Below are 26,740 nucleotides of genomic sequence, written 5' to 3' on the forward strand. Positions count from 1 at the left end.
TTTTTTTGGTTCTATAGAGGCACCGTCCGCTGCTATAGTTTCATTGGCTGGAGGAGTATCAGCTGATCAGTTCCCAGTGACGTTCAACATGGCGGCGTCAGGAGTAACCAACCTGTGCTGAAAATGTGGAGCTCCGTCTTGACAGGTGTTTTTCATGTTCGGGTGGTGGAGAAACGGGTTAAGGGCCTTGGCTGTGCTCAGAATGTGGACAAAGCTGTCTTTTCTCCCTCTGATTCCTGAAAGGCGACTTTACTAGTTCAGAATTCTTCGGCGGCGGTATGGCAATCACGTGTATATATTATTTTCAGTACCCTGGGATCCTGTGCACTGTAGAATTAAGGCAATTTGGCACCACTTTAATTGCCATGGCTCAATGCTATGGAGTCCTGAAGTTTCACAAGGTCTTTAGCTTTCTTTGACCAAGAGTGCTGGTACCTCACCAAACTACAAATCCCAGGATTCCATAGCATTGAGCAGCGGCAGTTAAAGTGGTGTCAAATTGCATTAATTCTGTAGTGTAATGCACTCCCTGTACCAGTTGTCGTGTCAGCTTAGATTTGCTTCTGACTCTATAGAATAAGGGAAGGCTTATGCATGAACTTAATTCTGACGTTTGTGTTTCTTCTTTTTCCGGAGGATACAGGGAGCTGTAGCTCCAAGCCATAAGGTCACGGCCTCAATTGCAGCGTAAGGAACATAATGGTAGCCTGCAAGCCTCAAAGAGCATCAGGGATTTTCAGTTAAGTATCAAGCATGTTCAGTGGCTTTGAGGAAAAGTAATCAAAACCTTCTCAAGCCTCGCTATCTCTCTCCTTAAGATTATCAAATTTTCCTTTGTTCAGATAAAATCAAGGGGATGCTTGAACAAAGAGAACAACCCTTAGGATGTATCTATGTACTGTCGATTGAATGCAGTTTGATACTATTTTAACTACCAAGGCTCATTAATATGGAATACTGGGAGTAATTTTATAAGGTTTTGAGTCTTCTCTGCCAAAGAGTGCCGGTGTCTCACCAAACTAAAACTTCCATGGTCCCATAGCACTGAGCCATGGCCATTAAATTTGTGTCAAACTGCATTCATTTGACAGCGTAGATCTAAGAGAGTTGTGGGTGTTTTTTTTTTTTGTGTAAATACTAAGTAAAATAAGGAGCCCCAGTGGTGAAGTGCATTAAAGCGCTGAGCTGCTGAACTTGCAGACCGAAAGGTCCCAGGTACAAATCCCGGGAGCGGCGTGAGCGCCCGCTGTTAGCTCCAGCTCCTGCCAACCTAGCAGTTCAAAAACATGCAAATGTGAGTAGATCAATAGGTACCGCTCCGGCGGGAAGGTAACAGCACTCCATGCAGTCATGCCGGCCACATGACCTTGGAGGTATCTACGGACAACGCCGGCTCTTCGGCTTAGAAATGGAGATGAGCACCAACCCCCAGAGTCAGACATAACAGGACTTAACATCAGGGGAAACCTTTACCTTTACTAAGTATTACCACTTTAATATCAAGTAGTAGTACTTGCTTCAGTACTAGTTAGAAAATATTTTATTACAAATATCTATGAAGTCATTTTTTTGTGTGTGCTTCTAAGTTGTTTTTGACTTCTGGCAGCCCTATCACTTGGTTTTCTTGGCAAGATCCGTTCAGAGGGAGTCCATTTTTGCCCTCTTCTATGCAGAGAGACATCTCTAAGCTCATTCAGTGAATTTCCATGGCTCATTAGGAATTCAAATCATGGTTGCCAGAGTCCTAGGCCAACACCCAAATCACTCCACTACACTAGCTGTAGTGATTTTACTATATCCAGAAAGGCTAAGATTGAATATGTGGCTTGCTGAAAAAATATCCTTAAGCAGGAACACTTGTTTTTCATGAATAAAATTGGAAAGGGGTTGTGCTTCATTCACTTTTGCTTCCTCCTTCACCCATACACAATAATGTATGATATCTTGGCTTTGAAAGGTGCTACTTAGACCAGGAGTGCTGGTGGATAAATGCATGGACTTATAGGATGTCTGCAGTAGGAATAGCTTTTCTTCTATTTTCAGAATATAGTTGAGGGGAAGTCGTATGCAGATGACAAGCAAGTCTTTATGGAATTGGCATCTGGGATGCATTTTGGCTCCATATAGAAATGTAGTGGCACAGAAGATTCAGAAGAGTTATAATCTCTTGTCATCAACTGTACTTCAGGTCAGAAGACGTTCTTCTGGCAAAGGCATGGAGGATGAACAGCTGCAGGAGATGAAAATAGATAATGCTGATCTGATGCAAAATGTGGCTCAGTCACCTAACGCAGAGACCAGTGGTAGCTGTGAGCCCATGCAAAATGGCAAAACCTTGATTACTGAAGGGAAGGCAAGAATAATTTTCCCATGTGCCAATGAAGTCTTCTACAACCCTGTTCAAGAGTTCAACAGAGACCTCACGTAAGTAAGAATGAGTGGAAATGTTATTGATGAGCTCTTGGAATCTGTCCATGAATGATGGATACTCCGATTTGTTTTTTTTTAATCCTTCTCAGTGGCTTTCTAGTTTCAGTCTGCTCCCATGTCATGGCAAGCATTGCAGCCTTTGCCGAAATGGGGGGCGAAGGCATATTGCCAATGTGTAAATCCTCTTTTACCATCCTGACGGCTTTCTTGATAGCAGCTGCTCCCACATTGTGGCAGGCATTGTAGCTTTTGCCGAAATGGGGGGCAAGGGTGTATTACCAATGCATGAATTCCCCCTTTTAGCCTTCTCAGTAGCTTTCTGGTTTCCGTCTGCTCCCATGGTGCTGCAAGCATTGTAGCTATTGCTGAAATGGGACGAGGGCATAATGCCAATGCACTGTCTCTTTAGCCTCAGTTTGCTCTCATGTTGTGGTGAACATTGCAGCCTTTGCCGAAATGAGGGGTGAGGGTGTAATGCCATCACACTGTTTTGCCTTTTGGCCTTTCCTGTTGCTTTTCTGTTACCATTGGCTCCCTTGCCTGGTGATCAGGCTGGCAGGGAGGATGTAGGCCACTTTGCCTTCGGACCCTGCTGGCTCCATGGTATCTCCTGGGCTCTGTCCCATAAACATGTGGGCCAGCATTACTGCAGGGGCTGGTAGAGGCTCTAGCCCAGCAGAGGAGGTGCGCTGTTCAACAGGCAAGCACCTCTTGGGCCGGGTGGCACCATTAGTGCCTGCTCAGTCAAAAGCGCCTTCAGGCTAATTCAGATTTCTGTGGGCCTGAGGGAGGTAACACCTAGCAGAAATGGCAGGACTGGGTTATGTGGTTCCCTATGAGTCGCCCTGAAAAACTTGGCATAGCCATCTATGTGTGGCAGGTTGCCCCGTAAGCCCCGTATTTGGAAACCATTACACATGAAGAGGGAAGGGGAGGAGATAGTTAACTGAGGTCAGGCAGGCCGCAGACAAGAAATATTCAGGAAGCTGAAATCAAAACCAGGTCAAGTCAGGAAACTTAATAATCAAAAATGAATAGGCCGAAAGGCAAGCTAAAAGAGATTCCTAACCTGATGCTACTGAGTCGGGAAAAAGGAATTGAAACCATAGCCCCTCTCACTGACTATATACTACTGAGAGGAGTGTGGGTGGGGCTACTGCCAAAATGTATCTTGTAGAGCTTCTAGAGATTTCTGAAACTGACTGCAAGCAACCCATTTGTGTGATTTCACCGAGACCACGAAGAAGAAATGACTTATATTAAGACTTTGTCACATGATTTGCCAACCCCTACACAGTACTTTCAATTAGTGCAACATAGCCATGGTCCAGGTGTTCAGATTTAACACAGCTCCCGTCGGTCCTCATACTTGGCTATGCAGGCTTGGTCTGATGGCACTTGTAGGCCAATATATCTATCATTATTAAATTAATTTTTAAACCCAATATTGCAAGATATGCTTTTAAAAAGTGATCTTGTTAGGGTTGTAAGAGGAAAATTGTCCTCACACCAGTTTAAGTACTGATGTCAAGCTTTGGGGCTAATAATTTTGTTCCACTGTTTTTATAAAGTGACAGATATGTTTGGGTGCCTTGTAAGTGAGCCTTTACAAGATTTTTCAAAGTAATGTATTGGATGCCCACAGTTTGGAAGACAGACAACTCACTGTGTAGTGTTTTTGTATATTCTAGCTGCAAAGTGACCGAACTACAATGGTCTGAGTGTTGATACATCCTGAAATCCTCTTTTCTTTTGCTAACAGGTGTGCAGTCATTACAGAATTTGCTCGTCTGCAGCTTTCATCAAAAGGGATTCGGCGTGAGTAACAGTATATATTTTATTTTATGTTAGCTCCGTCCCTTCTTACATATCACCCAATGATATGTAAGAAGCCCACTCACTGCTAGTGCTCATATACAGTAACCCTTACAGATTGTCCTAGTTTGTTACACAGTCCAAACACTGAGATGATTTCTGTATTAGGAGTTCTTCTCAGTTCTTCCCAAGAGCTAGTCTATCTCCTGCCTGTAGTAGGCAGTTGCAGAAACGTGTGTGGATAATCTGTTCTCCCTTCCAATTATATGGCTTGAATGATTGAAATCAGGCCTAGGAACAGCTTTGTGTTTATAACCAACTGAGTGATACAAACTAGCCAGGGATGACTTTGAAACTGTACAGACTGTTACAGAAACATGAATAAAGAGACTCTAGATATCCTTTTAACTAATTTCTAAAAACACAGTCAGCTCTCCACATTTGTTGAGGTTAGAGGCACAGGACCTCTGCAAAAGTAGAAAAACAGTGAATAAAAGAACAGTTTTTTTTAATCTGATGAAACAGCTCTTTTGGAATCTTTAGGTCCTTCAATGTATCTACATGGTCAGCTTCCACTGGACGTTGACCATACAATCACTCTGGAGAATCTGGAGAGTCCTAGAGCTACCATATTAACCAAATCTATGAAGGTTAAACCCACAAATTTGGAGGGCTGACAGTATTGCTGTTAAGCCAGGATTCTGCCTGCTCTTTACTGTAAAGAGCAACAAGCAGGTACAGTCTGTTTGCTCAATTTATTTAAAGTGCAAGTATGCAAAATCAACAGAAAACAGAACTTTAACTTTTTGGATGGATGTACTTCTTCAGCTACTTGCCAAACCTTTCTTCTGATTCTGAAAAATAGTTGTTAAACTTATTGGAGAATGTTTGCAGTCAATTAGTAGCAGCTGAATTAAAGGAACAAATAATGTTAGCATCCCTGCAGCTAAGATACTTAAGTTTATAACAAAGCATCATAATTGAAAGCACTGAAGGTGCAAACAATTTAAAGGCAAGTAATTTTAATCAGCCCTGTTTAGCTTTATGTTGAATTGTATGCTGTATTGCAGTATCTGTGCTTTGGAGAATGGGTATTCTGTTCAGGCAGGATTCCAGGTATAGATTTCATATCACATTCTATCACCCAGTTGCTGTCCCTGGAGAGGAAAATAGCTCTAAAGTGGTGGCGGATCTCTCAAAAGAAGAGAAAGATGATAATTTGGAACAGCATCCTTCTGATGATCAGCTGCAAGAGGAAGGTCATAAAGTTGCAGCAGTGGGACAAGTCTGCCAGGTACTATAGCCTTCTGTTTATGGTTTGAGGTTTTGAGAGGGCTGTCAGTCACACTGCACTAGATAGCAGTTTATTTTATCTGTGTGCTGATTTATTATTTTAAAGGTGTTGATTTCTCGTTTCCCCTTATCTGTCCTTCCAGCCTTTCTTTTTCTTTGTTCACAAATGCATCCATTTATTTTATGTTCCATGTATGTGCCACCTTTCCTCCAAGAAGCCTCCATGTATTGGAGATAATGCCTGGCCTACTGGACAATAGACAGACATAAAACTGAACTGGTCCCGTGTTTCAAATACCTGTAAGTAGTCCTCCATTCTACCAGTAGCAGAAAAGCCCATGGGGACCATGTGGCTGAGACTGCGCAAAAGAGCTCAACTGCCATTCTTAAATACCTCAGGTCAAGAGATGGCCACTTCATACCTGAAGCCAAACCAGTAGCACAATTCCTGTATTGAGCTCAGCTAGGCCCCTTCTCCAATTTTGCCCCACTAGAGCTTGTGCGATCAAAATTGCTAAGATTAGCCCTGCAAAATAGGTCTCCAGTGTCATCCTGTGACTAGAGACAGGCTTCATGAAAATGGAGGCTAGGGTGTGGGTGATCATATTCAACTACTGGCTCAGATTATCCCTTTCTTCCCTTGGTCTTGCCCCACTAACTATGAGGGAAGATTTCCAGTCTATATGTAAACAGGCAGTAGCAATTAAAATCTCATCCTTGGGTTTTTCTCCAGGGTTGCTACTCAGAATGGGACAAGATCAATCAAGCCAAAGCACTCATTAAACAACATATATTAGGCAAAGAGCACCAATTGGATCTAGCCAATGCCCCAACCTTTATTGTCAATGAAGCCAGTAGATACTTTGCCTCCCCTATGATATACTTAATTTATCTAGAGGTACCCAGCCATCAGGGGGCTTGGCCATGGCACGATGGTATAACCTCCCATCAGCTGTATTAAGGGGTCTATAATGAAAGACTCCTACCCAGAAAGACTCCCCTGTGACTCTGGACACACCGAAACAACTGAACATGCGCTCCTCTAGTGTCTGTTTTACAGAGACCGTCAAACTAGTCTAATCTCACCATTGCACTATAAATGTCCAGGACACTCAAGACACCACCCTGTTGCTCTCAAATACCAACTCTGTTACAACCTATAAGGTTCTCAAGTTCTGTGCTGGCACCACAAGTTAGCATTCTAAATTATCAGAAAATTGTAACTATAAATAAATGTAACTACAGATATTTTGGAGCTCCCGGCGGTGCAGCAGGTTAAACCGCTGAGCTGCTGAACTTGTTGACCAAAAGGTCGACAGTGGGGAGTGGGGTGAGCTTCCGCGGTTAGCCCCAGCTTCTGCCAACCTAACAGTTTGAAAACATACAAATGTGAATAGATCAATAGGTACTGCTCCGATGGGAAGGTAATGACGCTCCATGCAGTCATGCCAGCCATATGATCTTGGAGGTGTTTACGGACAATGCTGGTTCTTTGACTTGGAAATGGAGATGAGCACCAACCCCAGGATCGGACACGACTAGACTTAATGTCAGGGGAAAACTTTTACCTTTACCTAGATATAGTTTATGCTCCCACCCTCTAGTCTCTTAGACCTGTGCTTGACTGTACCCCTCCCTCTTATGCTCCTTCATATTCCCTGAATGCTCCTACCCCTCCCTCCATTTTTTCTTCCTTTTTCCTTTTCTTCTAGATTTATTATTATTATTATTATTATTATTATTATTATTATTATTATTATTATTTCTAATTAGTATCTCATATTTTAGCTTTTAGCCTAGATTTTAATGATTTTAATGTATTATGCTTTTATCAAACTGTACCAACTCTCCTTATTCTGGTCTATGACTGTAATAAAAGATTTGAGTGCCTGGCCTGAGGCCATTCAGTAAGCTTCCCAAGTAAGACTCCCCAGTTCTGCCCTTCCCCATCAGCAGCCAATCCTAGAGTCTCAGCTTCAGATTCAGAAATCTGAGAATGAGGAAGAGGAGCTGATCTGGATACAGTTTGCAGCACTTCAGGGTGTGCCACAAAAGTTAACTTGTGTTTATTTTAGCATGTAAAATGTTCATAAGTGTAAGTTACATGGAAAAGATTTGTTCCATAACTGCCTCAATTAGTGCATTTGTTTATTGACAGTTCTGCAGCTGCCATCATGCTGGGCTTAAGACTTATGGGAGCTAGTCCTTCTCTCCCCCCCCCCCCCCCCCCCCCCCCCCCCGCGGGCAAGGGAAGGTCTAAGTCAGCAATTGTGTTGGTTTTTAACTCCATTCTTTCAGAACCTCCCTCTGCCTCTCTCGCTATACTATTCCTCTTGCTCTTTGCAGGATGGGCTGAGAGTGCTGGAGGCCTTGGCTGCTTCTGGGCTACGCTCAATTAGGTTTGCCAAGGAGGTTCCTGGCCTTCGCAGCGTGGTGGCTAATGACTTCTCTTCCAAGGCTGTGGAACTCATAACCCAAAATGTTCAGCTTAATGATGTGGGTCACCTGGTGACTCCAAGCTTTTCAGATGCCCGGTAAGTACAGATCTATTGAGTCGGGATGTTGGGGTCCTTCCTCACTTGGCAGCTTGATCAATTTGTCTTCTTAAATGACCTAGATGACAGCAGAGCTGTCTCTGGGATGTTTTGTGTATAGCTTAAAGAGGAATGCAGGCACAACTTCTCAGGGTCAGCCCAGTGCATTGGAACAACTAGTTGATCTGAATTCCTACATGTTAGGAAATTATAGCCTGACTGCTTTCAAAAAAATCTTGAAATGAAATCTGAATGTTTATCAGATTTTGGGTTTTGGGTTTAGATAGGGATTTTGAAAAGTAGCTTTCCAGATATTGTTGGACTACAACACTCGGTAGCTCTAGACACCACAACCAAAAACGAAGGCTAATGGGAGTGTCACAGTACAAATGTGCAATGAGCCAAGCATAAGCTTTTCCATGGCCTAGCCTCATTCGACGGAAAAGCTTATGCATGGCTTTTACTGCAAGTTGTTCTGTTCCAAGTAGCTTACCCAACAGTTATATTCACAAGTTTGGGACAGGTCCCCACCCTGCCCCTGCCCCACAAGTTCTTCAGGAGCTTTGTTTTGTGGTACAGGGTGAAGGGGAAGAATTAATGACTTTGAATCATTTGCTAAATCTGTCCAGCTCTTAATGCTTCTTTATAGCCATGGTTAGGTTCTTGCAACTCAGAAATAATATGCAGTCACCTCCCTCCCCCCCTCCCCCCGGGCCATAAACTAACAGAAATGAAACAAAACAATCCAGAAAGAACCTCATGTATTTGCACTCCTAGCAATTTCTGACTCCACAATTAAAAGTTGTGAGGGACATGCTGCCTCTGAATCTTTACTGGATGCAGTTCTGGAGCAGAATCAGGAGTGCACCTGTGTGAGATGTGGGACCTGTATCTCTGCAGCCAGTCAAGATACGAATGGCCACTAGTACAGTGGCTTGTTTCAGAGATGGTGGCACAGAAACATTGTGTGTTTCACTACTCCAGTTATTCAAACTGAAAGGATTGCCATGGAGATATATTCTTGAACACACAAGTACTTCTTGCAGATAGAAAACTAGCCTGTCATAACCCTGGTGTTTCATTTTGGCATTCTAATTTCTGTGTAGCAAGAATGCTTTAACGTGGAGAAGCTCTCTAATCCTAAGTGATGTCATTCATGGTCTACTGTATCACTGAGGCTGCAGCTTCCCTATGTTTTATTCATGGGATGTGCTACTTCTGAGCACCTCTTTGTTTCTCATGTGCCCAGGATGGTGATGTATCAGTGTAAGGCAGACAAAGCACTCTTTGATGTCATCGATCTGGACCCATACGGCAGCCCTTCCACTTTTCTGGATGCTGCAGTGCAGGCTGTCAGTGAGGGAGGTAAGATGGCAGGTTTTTTGTCATTTCTTAGGTTTTCCCTAAGAGAATGATGCTGGGGAAAATGGAAGGAAAAAGGAAGAGGGGCTGACCAAGGGCAAGATGGATGGATGGTACCCTTGAAGGGACTGGCTTGACCTTAAAGGAGCTGGGGGTGGTGACGGCTGACAGGAAGCTCTGGCGTGGGCTGGTCCATGAGATCACGAAGAGTCGGAAGCGATTGAACAAATAAACAACAACAAGGTTTTCCCACCTAGGTTGAAAAAATAGGTCCTTCGATAGCTTCTGTATTCTGTCTATCCTATATTTTAAAAATTCCAGGTTGGGGAATTCAGCTTCTCCCTCCCTTCACCAGCTTGAAGAATCTGATTCCTATGAAATACAGATCTACAATTAGCCCACTTTTCTATCTCTAAGATCAAAATCTTTATAAGCAGAAGAAGACAAAATTTGTCCCATGTTGCCCAATATTCTTGGACTGCAACTCCCAGTGTTCCTCACCATTTGACTATGCTGGTTAGGGCTGATGGAAGTTGTAGTCCAACAACATCTCGCTAAAGGTTGGGATGTAACATAGGAAATGGTGGGAGGGTGCATGAGAAATTAAAATTGGCAAGTCTGTCTGCAGCTGGCTTTGGGAAATTATATGGCTCCTACAATTTTCTGAGGGACTGAATGACTTCTGCCAGATGAATGTATTTGTCTCATTGATGTTCCGCTTTGGTCCCTGCATTCTGTTTGTTCCCTGCCTTATAGTCACGACACAGGAGATGGCAGTCATTTCTTTTACCATGGATTGGCTTAACTATAGGCTCTTCTAAAAAGGATAATGTCATATCACAGAGATTCCCCTCCCCAAATGTGAAAAGTGATGGTTGTCTTAACTATGTATTGCTTGACAACTATTGTGCAGTTTGATACTTGCTTAAGTATATTGTGGAGAGGAAGTCTATATTGCATTTTCTGTGCATTTTCTGTGTTGCAGGTCTCCTGTGTGTCACATGTACCGATATGGCTGTAATGGCTGGGAACTCTGGGGAGACTTGCTACAGCAAATATGGGGCTATGTCGATCAAGGCCAGGTTCTGCCATGAAATGGTGAGTGGACGGAAGTATAAGTAATCCCCATGCGTACAGTGTGTGCCCTGCTCTTTTTGGCCCATCTCCTACCCTGCTCAAAAGGAAACAAATAATTGCAAATTGGTTGTTTTGCAAGATTCAGTGGTAATAATCAGCAACACTTGGCAACATCCTCATCAAAAATAAAGAGATTGTAGCCTTTTCTCCTTGACTGGCTTTTCTGTGATTCACTGAAGGACACCTACACAGTAACAAATTAAAGTAAAAACTCATTTTCTAGATAAGGAAACCTAGGAATGTATGAAAATTACACAGTATATGAGGAAGACATCAGGACTCAAAGGCACCATGAATAGCATAATGCAGGGGTCCTCAAACTTTTTAAGTGGAGGGCCGATTCACAGTCCCTCAGACTGTTAGGGGGCCGGACTATGATGAAATAGTCCAAAATTAAGATCGTTGTTGTTGTGAGCCTTCAAGTCATTTCAGACTTAGGTCAACCCTAAGTCTAAAGTTTAGGACAGAGGCCAGGGAAATAGCCTTGGAGGGACGCATCCGGCCCATAGGCCTTAGTTTGGGGACCCCTGATCTAGATCATCTCCTAAGACCATAGGTAAGCAAAGAGACCTCCAAAGACCATCTAGATGGTCTCATAAAACCATGGGTAAGGAAAAGGACCCTCAAAGACCATCTAGACGGTCTCATAGGACCATAGGTAAGGAAAGTGACCTCCCAAAGCCATCTAGATGGTATCATAAGACCATTGGTAAGGAAAGGCCATCTAGATGATCTCATCAGGCCATCAGAGGACCATAGATAAGGAAAGGGACCCCCAAAGACCATCTATATGCTTTCATAAGACCATAGGTAAGGAAAGGGCCCCCCAAAGGCTATCTAGACAATCTCATAAAACCATATATATGGAAAGGCACTCTCAAAGGCCATCTAGACAGTCTCATAGGACCATAGGTAAGGAAAATGACCTCCCAAAGCCATCTAGATGGTCTCATAAGGCCGTAGCTAAGCAAAGAGACCTTCAGAGACCATCTAGATGATCTCATAAGACCATAGGTAAGCAAAGAGACCTCCAAAGACCAGGTAGACTTAGGTCAACCCTACATCTAAAGTTTAGGACAGGGGCCAGGTAAATGACCTTGGAGGGCCGCATCTGGCCCCCGGGCCTTAGTTTGGGGACCCCTGGCATAATGTGTCGCTAACCATGTGGTCTCTGTTCAAAGACAGCTATGGTTTCCTTTTTCTGCAGGCCTTGCGGATTATCTTGCACAGTCTTGACCTGCGTGCCAACTGCTACCAGCGTTACATTGTCCCACTCCTGTCCGTCAGTGTTGATTTTTACATTCGTGTTTATGTCCGGGTCTTCACCGCACAGTCTAAGGTCAAAGCGTCTGCCAGGTGAGCCTGCCCAGACTTTGTTGCACTGCCTTATGGTTCCCACTGTGCTTTATCTGCTGGGAAACATATATAAATCTCCTGTGTGGTGCTCTCTACTGCTCCCACTTCTCTGAGATAATGGAGGGGCTTTTTATTTTCTTTAATTTTTTTCCATGGACCAACTTATCTAATTCTTTATGCCCAAAATTTCATTGTTTCTGTTGGAGGTTTGTTCCCCTGTCCTTCAGTAAACACAAAGTCTATAAACTTTCTCCATATTTTCCAAAAGTCGTTTGTTTCCATATTCCCTTTTTAACTTTGATGTCACAAGTTTGTCATTAATTGCTATATTCCAAATTTCTCTGTACCATTCTTTCAATTGGATTTCACTTTTCTCTTTCTATTTTTTAGCTACTATCAGTCTTGCTGCTGTTAATAAATTGGAAATTAGTTCCTTCACTTTTTGTGAGGATTTAGTATTGTCATACAGTGATAATAATGCTATTTCTGGTGTGCTGTTTATCTCTATTTTTATTATCCCTCTTATTTCCTTAAATACTAATTCCCATAAATTTTGTATAAATTTACATTCTGGTTTTTATATTTCTATTACAATAGAAATTTAGCATATTTTGCCAGTTTTTTTCATTCTTGTTCCAAAATTTTTATAGGTAACATTCTAAATAAGAAATTAAGCTTAGGTAATGTCTTCAATTTAACTAGTGCAAGCCTACTAAACCATTTTAGTTTAAATTTAGCATACTCTGTCAATTTAATATTCATTTCCTTTCCCAGTTTGGCACTCTTGTATTGGGTTTTCAACAGTTAAAAGAGTATCATCTGCAAAACAAATATATTCTGTATTTTTCCTTAATTCCTATTCCTTTCCCCAATTTTGTTTGCAATAGTGATGGAAATATTAGCTGTTGTAATTAGAGAAGAAGTAAACATAAAACAGAGGGGCTTATTCACTTCAATCAGTGTTTCCTTTTCTACCTCTGCAACTTTTTTCTCTTGACAGCAAACAGGCCTTGGTCTATAACTGTGTGGGCTGTGGTTCCTTTCACATACAGAGACTTGGCAAGATGGCTCACAACGGAAACAAGTAAGAGAACTGGGTGTTTTCAATGCCTTTTATTAACAGTTCCTTCCATTCTGTTACTTTAGCCAGTTCGGTGGGTAGATGTAGGAACAATTGCACTGAGAGATATTTCTGTGCCACTCAGAGAAAGATATTTCTTTCAGCAATGTGTCCTTTTACAAATGTGGGTCACAGCAGCAACATGCTTTCCACTCAGTTTCTTTTCATGTTTTCTTTATGAAACCATTATACAACTATTGGCAACCCACTTTCACCTTGTTTTTCCTATTTTTTGCAGAGTATAGGGCTTTACTTACAATAATGTATCTGAGGCATTTATCAGCCTTTAAGCTAAGGTCAAATGTTTACTTGTCTGAGACTCAGAAAATAGAAAAGGGCGAGGTGTTGTTTCTGGATGGAAAGGAAAGCTGTCTTTACTATGAGTTGTAACTGAAACCAAATCCAACCTAAACGTTTTCAGTGTTGCCTGTCAACATAAAAAAATAGCTAGTTCTTCTCTCAATTACACTAATGGCCCAAAAGGGCTCTCCTCACAGGGACTGCAAACTGCCAAATAGGAAGGGCAATGAAGGTCCAAAGCTGAGCACCAAACAGGTGCTGTGGACCTTTGCCTGATGCCAAGTATAGTGGACGCAGTTCTCATTCCTGTATGGGGAGAAGCATACCGTGTTTCCCCCAAAATAAGACAATGTCTTACATTACTTTTTGCTCCCAAAGGCACGCTAGGTCTTATTTTCAGGGGATGTCTTATTTTTCTCCCTCCTCCACCACCGAGGAAGGCACGTGTGGCGCGAAGGAGGAGGGAAAGGCGCCTGTCTTTCCCTCCTTCTCCTTCCCTTCCTTAGCGGAGGAGGAGAGAGCCGTTGCCACCGAGGAAGGGAAGGAGAAGGAGGTAGAAGCGCTTGCCTTTCCCTCTTTGCCCTTCCCTTCCTCGGCGGAGGAGGAAGAGGGAGCCGCTGCTGAGGAAGGGAAGGAAGGAAGTGTCAGGACTCAGCCTCCTCTTAAAGAGCCACACACAATAAGTAAAGTTAACAAATGTTTATGAAATGATTAACTCCAGTGTTCCCAATAAAAGTAAATGTCCTTGTTTCAAGAAAAGGCAAAAAAGCAGGAACAGAAAATAATCCGGATTATCTAGCCTGATAATCCGGCTTAACTTCAACCAAACTTTTACTGGAACTAATGTCACGTCCTGCTATGGCACAAAGAGCCAAGCAAGAGCCAAACACCCACCAGTCGTGAGCACAAACGATGCCGTTGTCCAAAAGCCAAGACGAATCCAAAAACCCAAAGAAAAGCCAACTGGGAGTAATGATGCCGTCGTCAGGAGGCAAGCCAAATTCAGAAGCCAACAGGGAAGCCAACCGGAGTAGCAATGCTGTCGTCAGGAGCCAAGCTGAATTCAGAAGCCAACAGGGAAGCCAACCGGGAGTAGCAATGCTGTCGTCAGGAGCCAAGCCGAATTCGGGAAGCCAACAAACGCCAAGCCAGGAACGAGTAACGCCGCCGTCAGGAGCCAAGCCAAATCCAAGAACCAACAGGGAAGCCAACCAGGAGTAGCAGTGCCGTCGTCAGGAGCCAAACCGCATTCAGGAACCGAGGGGAAGCCAAGAACGAGCATTGTCGTTGTCGGAAGCCAAACTGAATTCAGGAACCGAGGGGAAGCCAAGAATGAGCGTTGTTGTTGTCGGGAGCCAAACTGAATTCAGGAACCAAGGGGAAGCCAGGAAACGCCAAGCCAGGAATGAACATTGTCATCGTCAGGAGCCAAACCGAATTCAGGAACATGAAGCTATACAGCCAGGACCCAAGGAGAACAGGCAGCGACAAAGCAATGTCCCAAAACGACAACCTGCCTTCTGCAAGGGAACTCGCCGCCACTTGGCTTTCTCCCCATTTTTGTTTCTTACCTATCCCTTTTAAACCTATGTTTTTAGCAGTGTGAGTCAATTGAGTATACTTAACTCACATTGTTATAATTGCTTTGAGTAATTAGCGCCTTGGTGCCTTTATTCAGGACTGGGTTGTGTAGAAGAAGGAGGGTCTGGCTAGAAGAGTAGAGTAGTAGAGTTGTAGTAGAGAATGAGTCAGACAGATGCACCCGGGAACCACGATCTATCCCAGTTATGCCACCTCATGGGTAGATCGTTTAGCCTCGTCCTCTCTCAGCTCGTAACAGTGAATGAGAAATTAGATCATCTCCTCAAAGGAATTTTGTTACTGGTAAACACCACTAGACTACAGGATGTTCCTGGGGAGGATAATAATAATACTGGTTATGATCTAAAGGAGGCCAGTTGTCCTTCAGATTTGGTGGGAGAGGTAGAACTTGGGCTCCAAAAGGGTAGTAAGGAGCTAAGATTAGAAAATGATGAGGTTGAGGGAGGGGATGATTTGTTTGTTGATCAAACTGTTCAAAGGAGGGAAGGTATGGATCTAGATTTGGCAGCGGTGAAGCCGATAACTAATTCTCCGTTGGAGGGGGATTTCTCTCCTCCATACGCAGAGGATTACTATGAACATCTTGTACAGACGAAACAGCTGGCTTTTCTAATTGAAGACTCTATATTGAACAGGGGTAGATGGACCTCGGAAAGAGTGATCCAGAGGTCCTTGGGTCAAATTCTTTCAAGGAGCCTGACGACAGTCAAGCTAAAGATGATCACTTGGCTCCATAAGGGCTATCAATCATATGATCGCTCTTTACGCCTTATCTTCACTTTTGAGGATAAGTCTATAACAGAGGAATTATGGGCCCTTAGGTTCCGGCTGCTCTCATGGGGCATTACCATTAGAAGAGTATTTGTGGACCCCGTGATTCGCCCTTTGGTGGCCAACCTATCTTTACACACTCAACCATCTGTTAGGCCCAGAGATAATAGGATGTGTAGTCCTCAGCATAGGCTCCCCCCTTTAGAAAAGTCTCAATTAGAGACTCTGGCCCAATCATTTTCCGTACCAGACCAGCAACTTTCACCCTCTTCAACCTCACTACGTTTTTCCAATAGGCCCCATTTATCCCCTTCTTTTGAAGTAAAGTTAGATGGTGTGTCTAGTAACCTTTTGGATCCAGGGAGCTGACTAGATTCTCTTAAGGATGCTCCAATTGAGCCAGACTCCTTGGAGGGTGGGGAACAGGCGGGGGGTGGCTCCATCGAGGTCGTGTGGGGGAGGAGGAGGAATTGCCGTCAACGAATTTCCAGGGAGAAGCGCAACAGGGTTTTTGCGACCCTGGAGAAGGATAGGTGTGGTAGCCTCCATGGTAGCCCCTCCCGGCTGAAGGTCCTGCTGTTTAATGCCAGATCCGTCAAAGGTAAATCATCTATTATCCAGGATCTAATCATGGATGAACATGCGGATCTGGCCTGTATCACCGAAACCTGGTTGGATGATCTGGGTGGGGTTAGTCTTACCCAGCTTTGTCCTCCAGGTTTCGGGGTGCATCAGCAGGCCAGGCCAGGAGGGCGGGGAGGTGGGGTTGCGGTGGTCTTTCAGCAGTCCATCGCCTTGGTCAGATGCGCCGTTCCGCAATCTGCTGGGTTTGAGTGTCTCCACTTGAAGGTGGGTACCCGGGACAGTTTGGGGATTCTGCTGGTGTACCGTCCACCCCGCGACACAGCAGTCTCCCTGCCTGAGCTAGCAGAGGTGGTTTCTAGTGTGGTGTTGGGTTCCCAGCGCCTGTTGGTGCTGGGTGACTTCAACATTCATGCTGAGACCACCTTGACAGGTGCAGCTCAGGAATTCATGGCCGCCATGACGACCATGGGTCTGTCCCAAATAATATCGGGTCCCACTCATCAAGCTGGACATACACTCGACCTGGTTTTTGTTGCGGGCGACGGTTTGGTCGGAGTGGAAGATCAAATTATTCTTCCATTGTCATGGTCCGACCACTATCTGATCAGTTTAAGACTAACCGTCTCTTCCAACCTCCGCAGGGGTGGTGGACCAATTAAGATGGTCCGCCCCAGGAGACTTATGGATCCTGAGAGATTCCTGAGGTCTCTTGGGGATCTGTCTACCATGGAAGCTGACGATCCTGTCGATGCCCTGGTCACTCGTTATAATGGCGAGTTGTCCAGGGCAATAGACACGATCGCTCCTGAGCGTCCCCTCTCGCTGCGTGGAGTTGCCCCAGCTCCCTGGTTTACTGGGGAGCTGGCGGAGATGAAACGTGCGAGAAGGAGACTAGAGTGCCGCTGGCGGACAACTCGTGACGTATCTGACCGAGCACGGTCTAGAGCCGCTATTAGGGCCTATTCCGCGGCGTTGCGGGCAGCCAGGAAAGTTTTCTCGACTGCCCGCATCGCGTCTGCAACAAATAGATCTTCAGAGTTGTTTCGAGTTGTTGGGGAGCTCCTCCACCCTCCTCAGGTCGGGGGAGCACCCGACATCTCATCAACTCGGTGTAGCGAGTTCGCTCACCATTTTGCAGACAAAGTCACTCAGATTCGTTCCGACTTAGACGCCGGCCTTGATGCATTGCCAGGTGAGGTAACCGAGGCATCTGTCTGTTCGATCTTGTGGGATTCATTTCAGCTTGTGCAGCCTGATGATGTGGACAAGATTCTTGGAGCGGTGAGGGCAACCACCTGTGCCCTTGACCCTTGCCCATCTTGGCTCTTAAAACAAGCCAGTGGAGGGCTAGTTGATTGGTTTGTGAGAATAATCAATGCCTCTTTGGAGCAGGGCATATTTCCATCTGGCCTAAAACAAGCTGTGGTGAGACCTGTTTTGAAGAAAGCCTCCTTGGATCCGGCTAACCTCAGTAACTACAGACCAATCTCTAACCTTCCATTCTTGGGCAAGGTCTTGGAGCGGGTGGTTGCTTCCCAGCTCCAGGGATTCTTGGAAGATACGGATTTTCTGGACCAATCGCAGTCTGGTTTCAGACCTGGCTACAGTACCGAGACGGCTTTGGTCGCCTTGGTGGATGACCTCCGCAGAGAGCTGGACAGGGGGAGTGTGACCCTGCTGGTTCTCTTGGACATCTCAGCGGCTTTCGATACCATCGACCATGGTATCCTTCTGGGACGTCTCTCTGGGATGGGCCTTGGGGGTGCTGTTTTGCAGTGGCTCCAGTCCTTCCTGGAGGGTCGTTCCCAGATGGTGAAGCTGGGGGACACCTGCTCGGACCCCTGGCCATTGACCTGTGGGGTCCCACAAGGTTCCATTTTGTCCCCCATGCTTTTTAATATCTACATGAAACCGCTGGGTGAGGTCATCCGGAGTTTTGGAGTGCGGTGCCATCTCTACGCGGATGACACCCAACTCTACTACTCCTTTCCACCTAATTCCAAGGAAGCCCCTCGGATACTGGACCAGTGTCTTGCCGCTGTATTGGCCTGGATGAGGGCGAACAAGCTGAAGCTCAATCCTGACAAGACAGAGGTCCTCCAGGTCAGTCGTACGTCTGATCGGGGTATTGGGTGGCAACCTGTGCTTGACGGGGTCGCACTCCCCCTGAAGGCGCAGGTCCGCAGCTTGGGGGTCCTCCTGGACTCTGCGCTGACACTTGAGGCCCAGGTGTCGGCCGTGGCTGGGAGGGCCTTTGCACAACTAAAACTTGTGCGCCAGCTGCGACCATACCTCGAGAAGTCAGATCTGACCATGGTGGTCCATGCCTTAGTTACCTCTAGACTGGATTACTGCAATGCGCTCTACGTGGGGCTGCCTTTGAAGACGGCTCGGAAACTACAACTAGTACAACGATCGGCAGCCAGGTTTCTAACTGGGGCAGATTACAGGGCGCGCTCAACGCCGCTGTTTAAAGAGCTCCACTGGCTGCCATTTATTTTCCGAGCCCAATTCAAGGTGCAGGTTATCACCTACAAAGCCCTAAACGGTTTGGGACCCACCTACCTTCGAGACCGCATTTCCCCCTATGAACCCGCACGACCTCTTCGCTCGTCAGGGGAGGCCCTCCTCTCGCTTCCACCAACTTCGCAGTTGCGGTTGGTGGGGACGAGGGAGAGGGCCTTCTCCGCCGTGGCCCCCCGGCTGTGGAACTCGCTCCCCAGGGAGATTAGGCAGGCCCCTACCCTACTTTCTTTCAGGAAGAGCCTGAAAACTTGGCTATTCCAGAAGGCCTTCGTTGACTGATCCTTGTGGGATCATGTTATTTACCTATTAAGCAGTAGACCCTCTGGATTGTTTTTAGGATTCATTCAGCACTTTAAGTATTACACCTGCTGTATAATTATCCCTCCCTGATAACTTGATATTGCTTTGCACCTTGGCCTGGATCTTTTGACCCAAATCGGGATTTTAATATTATTGTCTATATTGACTTTTATGACTGTTTTTAATCATGTTAAAGTTTTACTGCTCAGTTTAATGTTTTATCTGATTTGTGCTGTCGTGTCTGGGCATGGCCCCATGTAAGCCGCCCCGAGTCCCTCCGGGGAGATGGGGCGGGATATAAGAATAAAATTATTATTATTATATTATTATTACTTCCAACTCCACTTTTAACTTACACCTCGGAGTCTGATGATGATGAGGCCTGTCATCAGTAACCACAGCTGATCTAGATCTCACATGTGAACCTCGCCCATCATCCCTCCAGTCTCTCTATCTTTGTTCAAGACTTAGACCTCCCCATGTCCCTGGTGTACATGGGGTTTGCCAGTTCCCTGAAGCACCCTCAGAAACTGGCTCTGCACACACATTTACTTGAGTCCAATCTGCAGCATCTTCCATCTCACTCCCAGACCCATTATTCCCAGAAAAACCCTCAAATGTTTCATCCTCCGTGAGAGCAGTGAGTATATCCCGGATCTTCTTCCTTTCCCTTTCCTCATCTGACTCCTGCTCCTGAGTTGACCTTTTAGTTCTTTACTTTCTGGTAATCCATCATCTTGCAGCATTGACTCCTCATCACTAGAGAACCCTTCAAACATTTCATCCTCAGAAGGAGCCATAAGTATTTCCCAAACCCGCTTTGCTTGCTGTTCCTCATCAAACACCTGCTCCCCATTAGCCCTTTTCCTCCTGCTAGCAGTTTCACTAGTAGTACCATTACTGCCCCTTGGCCCAACTACAACAGGAAGAGTGTGCGTCTTTCCCTCTTTGCCCTTCTCTTCCTTGGCGGAGGAGGAAGAGGGAGCCGCTGCTGAGGAAAGGAAGGAGAAGGAGGGTAAAGTGCTCGCCTTTCCCTCCTTCTCCTTTGCGCTGCAGGCGCCTCCCTCCTCCTAGGTCTTACTTTCGGAGGATGTCTTATATTTGGCACTTCCCCCAAACCTCTACTAGGTCTTATTTTCAGGGAATGTTTTATTTTTGGGGAAACATGGTAGCAACGGTCAGTTAGTCTACTGCATGTCTAGTTAGTCTACTAACGGTCAGTTAGTCTACTGAATGTCTAGTTAGTCTACTGCATGTTGAGAAATGGATACTAATAGGTTTCCTTGTAGTATGCACTAAGGCAGTTTCTATGCATCTGAATAAGAAAAGACAAAACTAGAAATTGGCCCCTTCCTAGCCTGAGGATGATCTTAAACTTCTTGCTCTCTCTTGCCAAATAGTATCAACTACAAGGCTGCCTGTGGGCCTCCCGTGGGCCCTTCCTGTGAACACTGCCACCAACGCCACCAGGTGAGATTCCCTGGTTGTTACACCTCATTGTTGGATGATTCTGGCCAGGAGATTCTCCAAGTGACCTGTGTTTCCCCCCCCCCCCCCCCTACAGCTGGCTGGCCCTTTCTGGGCAGAGCCTCTCCACGACATGGCCTTTGTCCAGCAAGTCCTCTCAGCTGTTGGGAGCAACCCAGGACGCTTCCAAACAGGCCAACGGATTCAAGGCATCCTGAGCATGGCATTGGAGGTGAGCATAGTGCTTGTGACTGCTTAGACAAGGACAGGTCTTGCAGGACAGGATGAAGTCCCTTTTAAGATCTCGTCCAGCAGGGGACAATGTCTCATAAGGTTGTAAAGCAGCATACTATCAGGTTGCTGTGGAGCAGAACCAGCGAGTAGAACAAATGGTATAGTTACATTTATGAGGCACTGAACAAATGTATGTGTGCATGCGTGCATTGCATTGTGGCTATTTGTTCAAAATGGAAATGCTAATGTATGTGTTAGGGTTATTGGCAGTTATTTTGTTTTTAGCCCTTTTCAGTCCAGGCTGTTGGTGTTTGGATTATGTTGTAAAGCAGTATTTTTAAAAGAATCCCAGGGTTCCTGGGAGTGAACTGCTGCTAGATTCTCTCTTGCAGTCTATATCAATGAGGTAATATTCATGTTTGGCTCTCAATTTGTGTAAAGTAAGGGGGAGTTAGCAAACTGGGCCTGGGCCTATGTGATTTGAATGTTTATCCTAGACCTCTTGGTTCTGAGTGGAATAAATTAGTACTTCTTATTGATTCCCTGGAAGCAGAAAGTTTAAAAACCATTGATTTCTTTTCTGCTAAGGTTATCTGTAAGAAAAGCTTGTGCTGCCTCACCTGCTGTAACACCAGCTCTAATATCCTTTCTGACTAGTCTGTTTCTCTCTTCTGCGGCAGGAACTCAGTGATGTCCCTCTTTATTACACCCTTGATAATCTCAGCAAAACCGTCCACTGCAGCAGTCCTTCCTTGCTGCAGTTCAGGTAAGATTGGGAATGATAGGGCAAGAAATGGTAGTAGAAGTAATACCCCAAGAGAAGTGGGCAGGAGCTCACCTGTGTAGTATGTTGTAATGGGCAGGGCCACATCTTAGTTACTGGCAGGACCAAGAAGCCTTTTGCGATCCAAACATGAGGGCTGGTGTCTTCTCTGGCTGTCTAATAAGCACACCCAACACATTTATTTCTTTGGCGTTCTGCTCTGGGATTTGGAATTTACCTACAGAATGCCTTGTTGTTCATTGGTTCTTTATAGTTTGGGCTTAAGCATACCAGCTGTTAGAATACTATATCAGGGTCAAAAATGTGTAGTTTTAAAAAAATGTTTTTGAACTGCAACTGCCCACATTCCTCCCCATTGCCAACTGCTGACTACTGTTTGTGAAAGTTGCAGTTCAGCAAACATCAGGAGCTTGCAAATTGTTTGTTTCATTGCATAAGATACACAGGCCTTAATACCTGAGTTTTCAGATTGTCCAAAATATCTTCATCCCATGACAAGACGGGTTATTTTTTATGTAATTTTTGCCTGGCTTCAATGCACAATTGCTTTTAGTCTGGGAATTGACAGCATGTGTGTGGTGAGGTGTGGGATTTTTGGTTCTGTTTGTAGGATATGAGATGAAGAGCATTTCACAGACTCCTTGGGAAGACCAAGCTGACGGGTTATAGCTTATTGGTCACAACAACCAACAGACAGTTAGGGTGGCAAGCTGACAGGTCCCAGTTCCTAATGATTGCTTATCACATAGTCTTGACCACAGTCTCCAATCCATACAGAGGTCATTTTGAGGCAACCCCCCCCCCTCTCTACATTAGCTTCTGTTGATGTTTTTTTTTCCTTTCGGAAACTAGGATGTTCTGTGTAAGATTTCTTTGGGTTTCCTGTTCAGATCGGCTCTCCTCCATGCTGGCTACCGGGTGTCGCTCTCACATGCCTGCAAGAGTGCCATCAAGACAGATGCACCGCCACCAGTAGTTTGGGACATCATGCGCTGCTGGGTAAGTTGAGCAAGGGATTACTTTTGTGAAAAGGAGCTTTCCCTTTTGGATCACTGACTACAGACACTTCCCAGAATAGTTGGGAAGGTGCTCTGGCTTTCAGGCTCCCTGTATACTGGTCAGCCTTGGCATTGGTACCACTCTCTTCTTTGTATGCAGTGATGGGGGGCATGAAAGCCTACATTGTGTCTTTCTCTCTCACTGTAGTGGTGTCTAGTTTTCAAGACACTTCATGCTGCACTTTTTCTTACACATGTGCTGTGCCATTTGGATCTGGTGTGATGCAGATCCATATAAATGTAATAAATATATGGAACCAGGAGGGAGCACTTGGACATGTTTACAGAGACTGAATTCCCAGATCCCTTCCTCTTAAAGTTACTCCTTTCCTGGCCAGTTTGCAGTCACATTTTTTAAAATATTTTTATTGCTTTTCAAGTGTTATTTTACAGCTAAAGCGAGGAAAACAATTCCGTGGGGGATGAGGTTGGGTAAGGTAGGGGAAACGGATGGGTAGAGAAGGTATAGGAAAAAGGAGGGAAGAAATAGGAAAAGTAAGAAAGAAAAAGGGAAAATAATAATAAAATAATAATAATATAAATAAATAAATAAAGGAAGACTTCTTTTTGTCCTCCTGAGGAGTTGTATTTTCGTGATTTCTAACAACCATTTCAATGTCCAGTTGACCTTTTCATAGTTATTGCCTTTCATACTTCAGATAAATCAATTGTAAATATGTTTCCATTCTTATGTGTAAAGTCTTTGAAGCTTGACCAATCTGTTCTTATCTTTGCGTCTCTTAACTTCTGTGTTAGAATGTCCATTTGTATCAGGACTAGTAATTTCAAGATCCATTCATTTATAGAGGGTATCTTATTTTGTTTCCATACTTTAGCGAGGACTATCTTGGCAGCAGTACCCATTAGGAAAAGCATTCTATCCAGATTTTTATTAATTTTTTCCAATTGTAATGCCTAAAAGGTACTTTTCAGTTTGCAGTCACATTTCAATGAAAAGATAACATTTCTTCTCTCCTGCTTTCTCCAATATTCCTATCCCTCAACTTTAGGAGAAGCTCAACCCTGTGAAGAGAGAGCGCCTGTCAGAGAGCAGCCCAGCTGCCCGCATTCTCTCCTTAGAGCCCAAGTAAGTGCTGGAGACTGTGAAAGTAGAATCTTAGAATAATAGAGTTGGAGGAGACCACATGGGCCATCTAGTCCAACCTCCTGCCATGCAGGAAAAGCACAATCAAAGCACCCCTGACAGATGGCCCTGACAAAGTACCCCTAACACTCACCACCTTATAAACAAGTATCAAGATTAAGTGTTTGCTGGGCAAATATCTACCTTCAGCCAAGCTGGATTTAGTCTTACAGAAAAATATAGTGAGGAACATGTGAACACACATCTATATGGGGCATGTTTTTTTTGAGTTTTCAAGATAGCATCTGGGTAATGTGTACACATATGCACAAATGCTTGTCACTTGGAAGTTGTTCATCTCTAAGAGAAAGAAATGCTGTGTTTCTTCACTTTGTGATAGGCAGTATCTGTTAACAAGATCCCTCTGAGGTTGAGATTTTTGACCTCCTTCAAGGCTGATGCTTTCAACTCCACAGGTTACAGGCCTCCTTCACTGTCCGAGCAGATGCTAATCCTAGTTCACGAAAACAGGGCCTCAAAAGATTCCAGTTGAATCCAGAGCGCTTCTGGGGGCCAAAAGCAAGAGCAAAAGCTGGGTAAGGGTCACAGGAAACTAGGGATGATGGGGACCACATATACCCAGATTTCGTTTGGAAATCTCCTGGTGACCAGGGGTTACGCCAGCAGTTTATGGGCCTAGCAGGGAAAGCAAATTGGAATCTTGGGGATATTGGCTGCAACTCTCCATTATGCTATGGTACTAAACTAAGCAGAAGGAGCAGCTAGCTCCTTAACACATTTGCTGGGTTAGGGGAGGGGTTTCTTCTAATCTTCAGGAGAAGAGAAAGCTACACCAGAACAAGAGGAAGGCATGTGGAGAAGAGAGTGATGGGGCCCACTTGAAGAATTTCCCCTGCAAAAGATTCCGGCAGGTGAGCACTTCTAGGGCTAGTGCTTGGAACTGGACATGTCCAAGTTGCCTTTCGCTGGTCCAGAGGGTCTGCTAGGTCTCCAGAACATTATTCAGGTAGCATTGGGGACCAAAATAGGAATTGCAAAATTTGCCATCCTGCCATCTTCTTTCAGTGAGTGAAACGCCACTGAGTATCAATCTGGATTCAATGCACTCACTCAAGAGCAAGAGAGGTGAGTAGAACTCCCTCAGTTTGTGCTGCTAAAGTTCCTGATCTCACCTTTTGACCTCTCAAGTGTCTTGGACTACAGATCTGATTGGTCCTTACCACTATCCATGCTAGCTGGGTTTCTGGGACTTGGAAGTCCAGAACATCCAAAGGACCTGGGGTTTCATGAGGCCTCAGTATCCTAACAGTGAGCATTGCTGTTCACTGCTATTGCCTTTCTCTCCCTGAAATTCTTTCTTATGTTTGCAAGATAAACATCTGGATCTTGGTCTTCTGGAATAGAAAACTATTTTGAAAAATGCTTTTTTACTGAAACATATTGAATAGGATGAGGGTTGTTCAGAGGGCAGGAAGTGGGTAAGCAGCCCTTTCTCCACTGCACTGGAGCTTAGTTATACTGCAGCTGTGGGTTGATTGTCCTGCAAAAGTATCAGTGTCAAACAAACTCTTTTGTTATTTCAGTGGCTGGTAAGCAAAGGATCTTAGGAGCAACTATATTTCTGGCTCCAGGAAGGCAACTGGATTTACAATCATTTTTGATCCAACTGCCATCCTATGTCTCTGAGTAATGCTATCTAACTCCCTTAGTTGAATTTGAGGGAATAACCTTTGAAAAGCAGATGGTAATAAAAATGCTACTTCTTTCAGCAAAGTCCCCACAACTTACAAACTATCCAAGTAAATGCTGCATGTCAGAGCCTTCTCAGTTGCTCTGCTTTTATGGACAAAGGCAGGAAGCAAAAAAAAAAAAATCCAAAAAAAATTCCGTGAGCTCTTGATTAATCTGGTCATGTCCTATTTGGGAAGGTCTGCTTGAACTTTCCCTTTTCCCCAGAAACTGGAAAAGCCACTTGAAGACTTGGTGTGTCCCTCTTCTGTGCAAAACGGATGATTTAACATTAGAGGGAGCACCTTCACCCAGCACTCTCCAGAACATGCCAGATGCATCATCTGCCCACTGTCTATATTCAATGGAAGTATTTTGAAAGCATGCCCTGGATTCCTGGGTTAAAACAATATGAAAGTGTGTATTTCAAATGAGAATTGTTTTTGTAAGACTTGGAAGATCACAATTCTTTAAAAGAATGTGTTCTGTTCTTGTCTAGCTTGAGGGTGGTAAGTCATACATGGCCTGCCTGACTTACGGAAATATTAATGTAGCACTAAATTCAGTTGCAGGAAGCCGATTTCAAATGATGTGCTATGCATGTAAAGGCCAGTTGAGCAGTGTTTTCTGAACTGAGAGTAAGGATATAAATGTCTGATTTAAGATGTGAAATAACTGCCATGTTTCACTTTCAGGGTAACTGTTCACTTGGGGACAAATGCCGTTACTCCCATGAAACAGAAAAAGAGAGAGAGCCAAGGGATGCATCATGATGACATTGTTCCAGAACACCTGCTTGGGTTTAACTTTTGTTACAAGGGAGAGCCTTTATTTTAAAATGATTGTCCCTTGATTGTCTGCTTGTCATTAAATAAGAATATCTTTTAATGGTGCTTCATTTGTATTTGGGTATTTACCTGGCCAATTGAATTTGCCAGTCCAGCCTGACAGTATCCATGATTTTGAGAAGTTGAGTTGAAACCCAGAGGCTTCATGTAAGATATGTAGGAAACTTCAAATTATCCAGGAGTTAATTGAAAAAAAAAACTTCCATGTTGAAATCTGCATGCTTGCAGGAACATGTGAATTTCCACATAGGTACTTTTGAAAAATCAAGACAGGAAGCTAGTCAGCAACTCACTGCACTGAAGTGCCAGTCATGTTTTGCCTGACAGCTAAGGAACTCACTTTTGCCACTCCAATGTTTGAAAAGTATGTCATTTTCAGTCAATG

General features: G+C 44.5%; 1 protein-coding gene across 8 annotated transcripts; it reads left to right on the forward strand.

Annotated features, from left to right (window-relative positions):
- Nucleotides 1-26,395, forward strand: trmt1 (tRNA methyltransferase 1). Of its 8 annotated transcripts, XR_507094.3 has the most exons (19): nucleotides 2-145; nucleotides 644-739; nucleotides 2,189-2,424; nucleotides 4,193-4,248; nucleotides 5,394-5,539; nucleotides 7,885-8,072; nucleotides 9,322-9,437; nucleotides 10,420-10,532; nucleotides 11,779-11,927; nucleotides 12,928-13,011; nucleotides 20,532-20,601; nucleotides 20,696-20,830; nucleotides 21,513-21,598; nucleotides 22,507-22,615; nucleotides 23,685-23,761; nucleotides 24,235-24,354; nucleotides 24,570-24,690; nucleotides 24,845-24,904; nucleotides 26,203-26,395. XR_507094.3 is itself a non-coding variant. In XM_003225207.4 (18 exons), the coding sequence occupies exons 3-18, from the start codon at nucleotides 2,216-2,218 to the stop codon at nucleotides 26,278-26,280; spliced, it is 1,857 nt and encodes a 618-aa protein (XP_003225255.1). In that variant the 5' UTR covers nucleotides 2-145; nucleotides 644-739; nucleotides 2,189-2,215; the 3' UTR covers nucleotides 26,281-26,395. The 8 variants fall into 8 exon arrangements, 7 of the variants coding, with proteins under 7 accessions (XP_008115675.1, XP_003225255.1, XP_008115673.1 ...); XM_003225207.4 differs by lacking the exon at nucleotides 24,845-24,904; XM_062973942.1 differs by lacking the exons at nucleotides 2-145; nucleotides 24,845-24,904 and adding an exon at nucleotides 154-276.
- The last annotated feature ends 345 nt before the right edge of the window (nucleotides 26,396-26,740 follow it).

Source organism: Anolis carolinensis, chromosome 2, assembly GCF_035594765.1.
Source record: "Anolis carolinensis isolate JA03-04 chromosome 2, rAnoCar3.1.pri, whole genome shotgun sequence".
Lineage (NCBI taxonomy): Eukaryota > Metazoa > Chordata > Lepidosauria > Squamata > Dactyloidae > Anolis > Anolis carolinensis.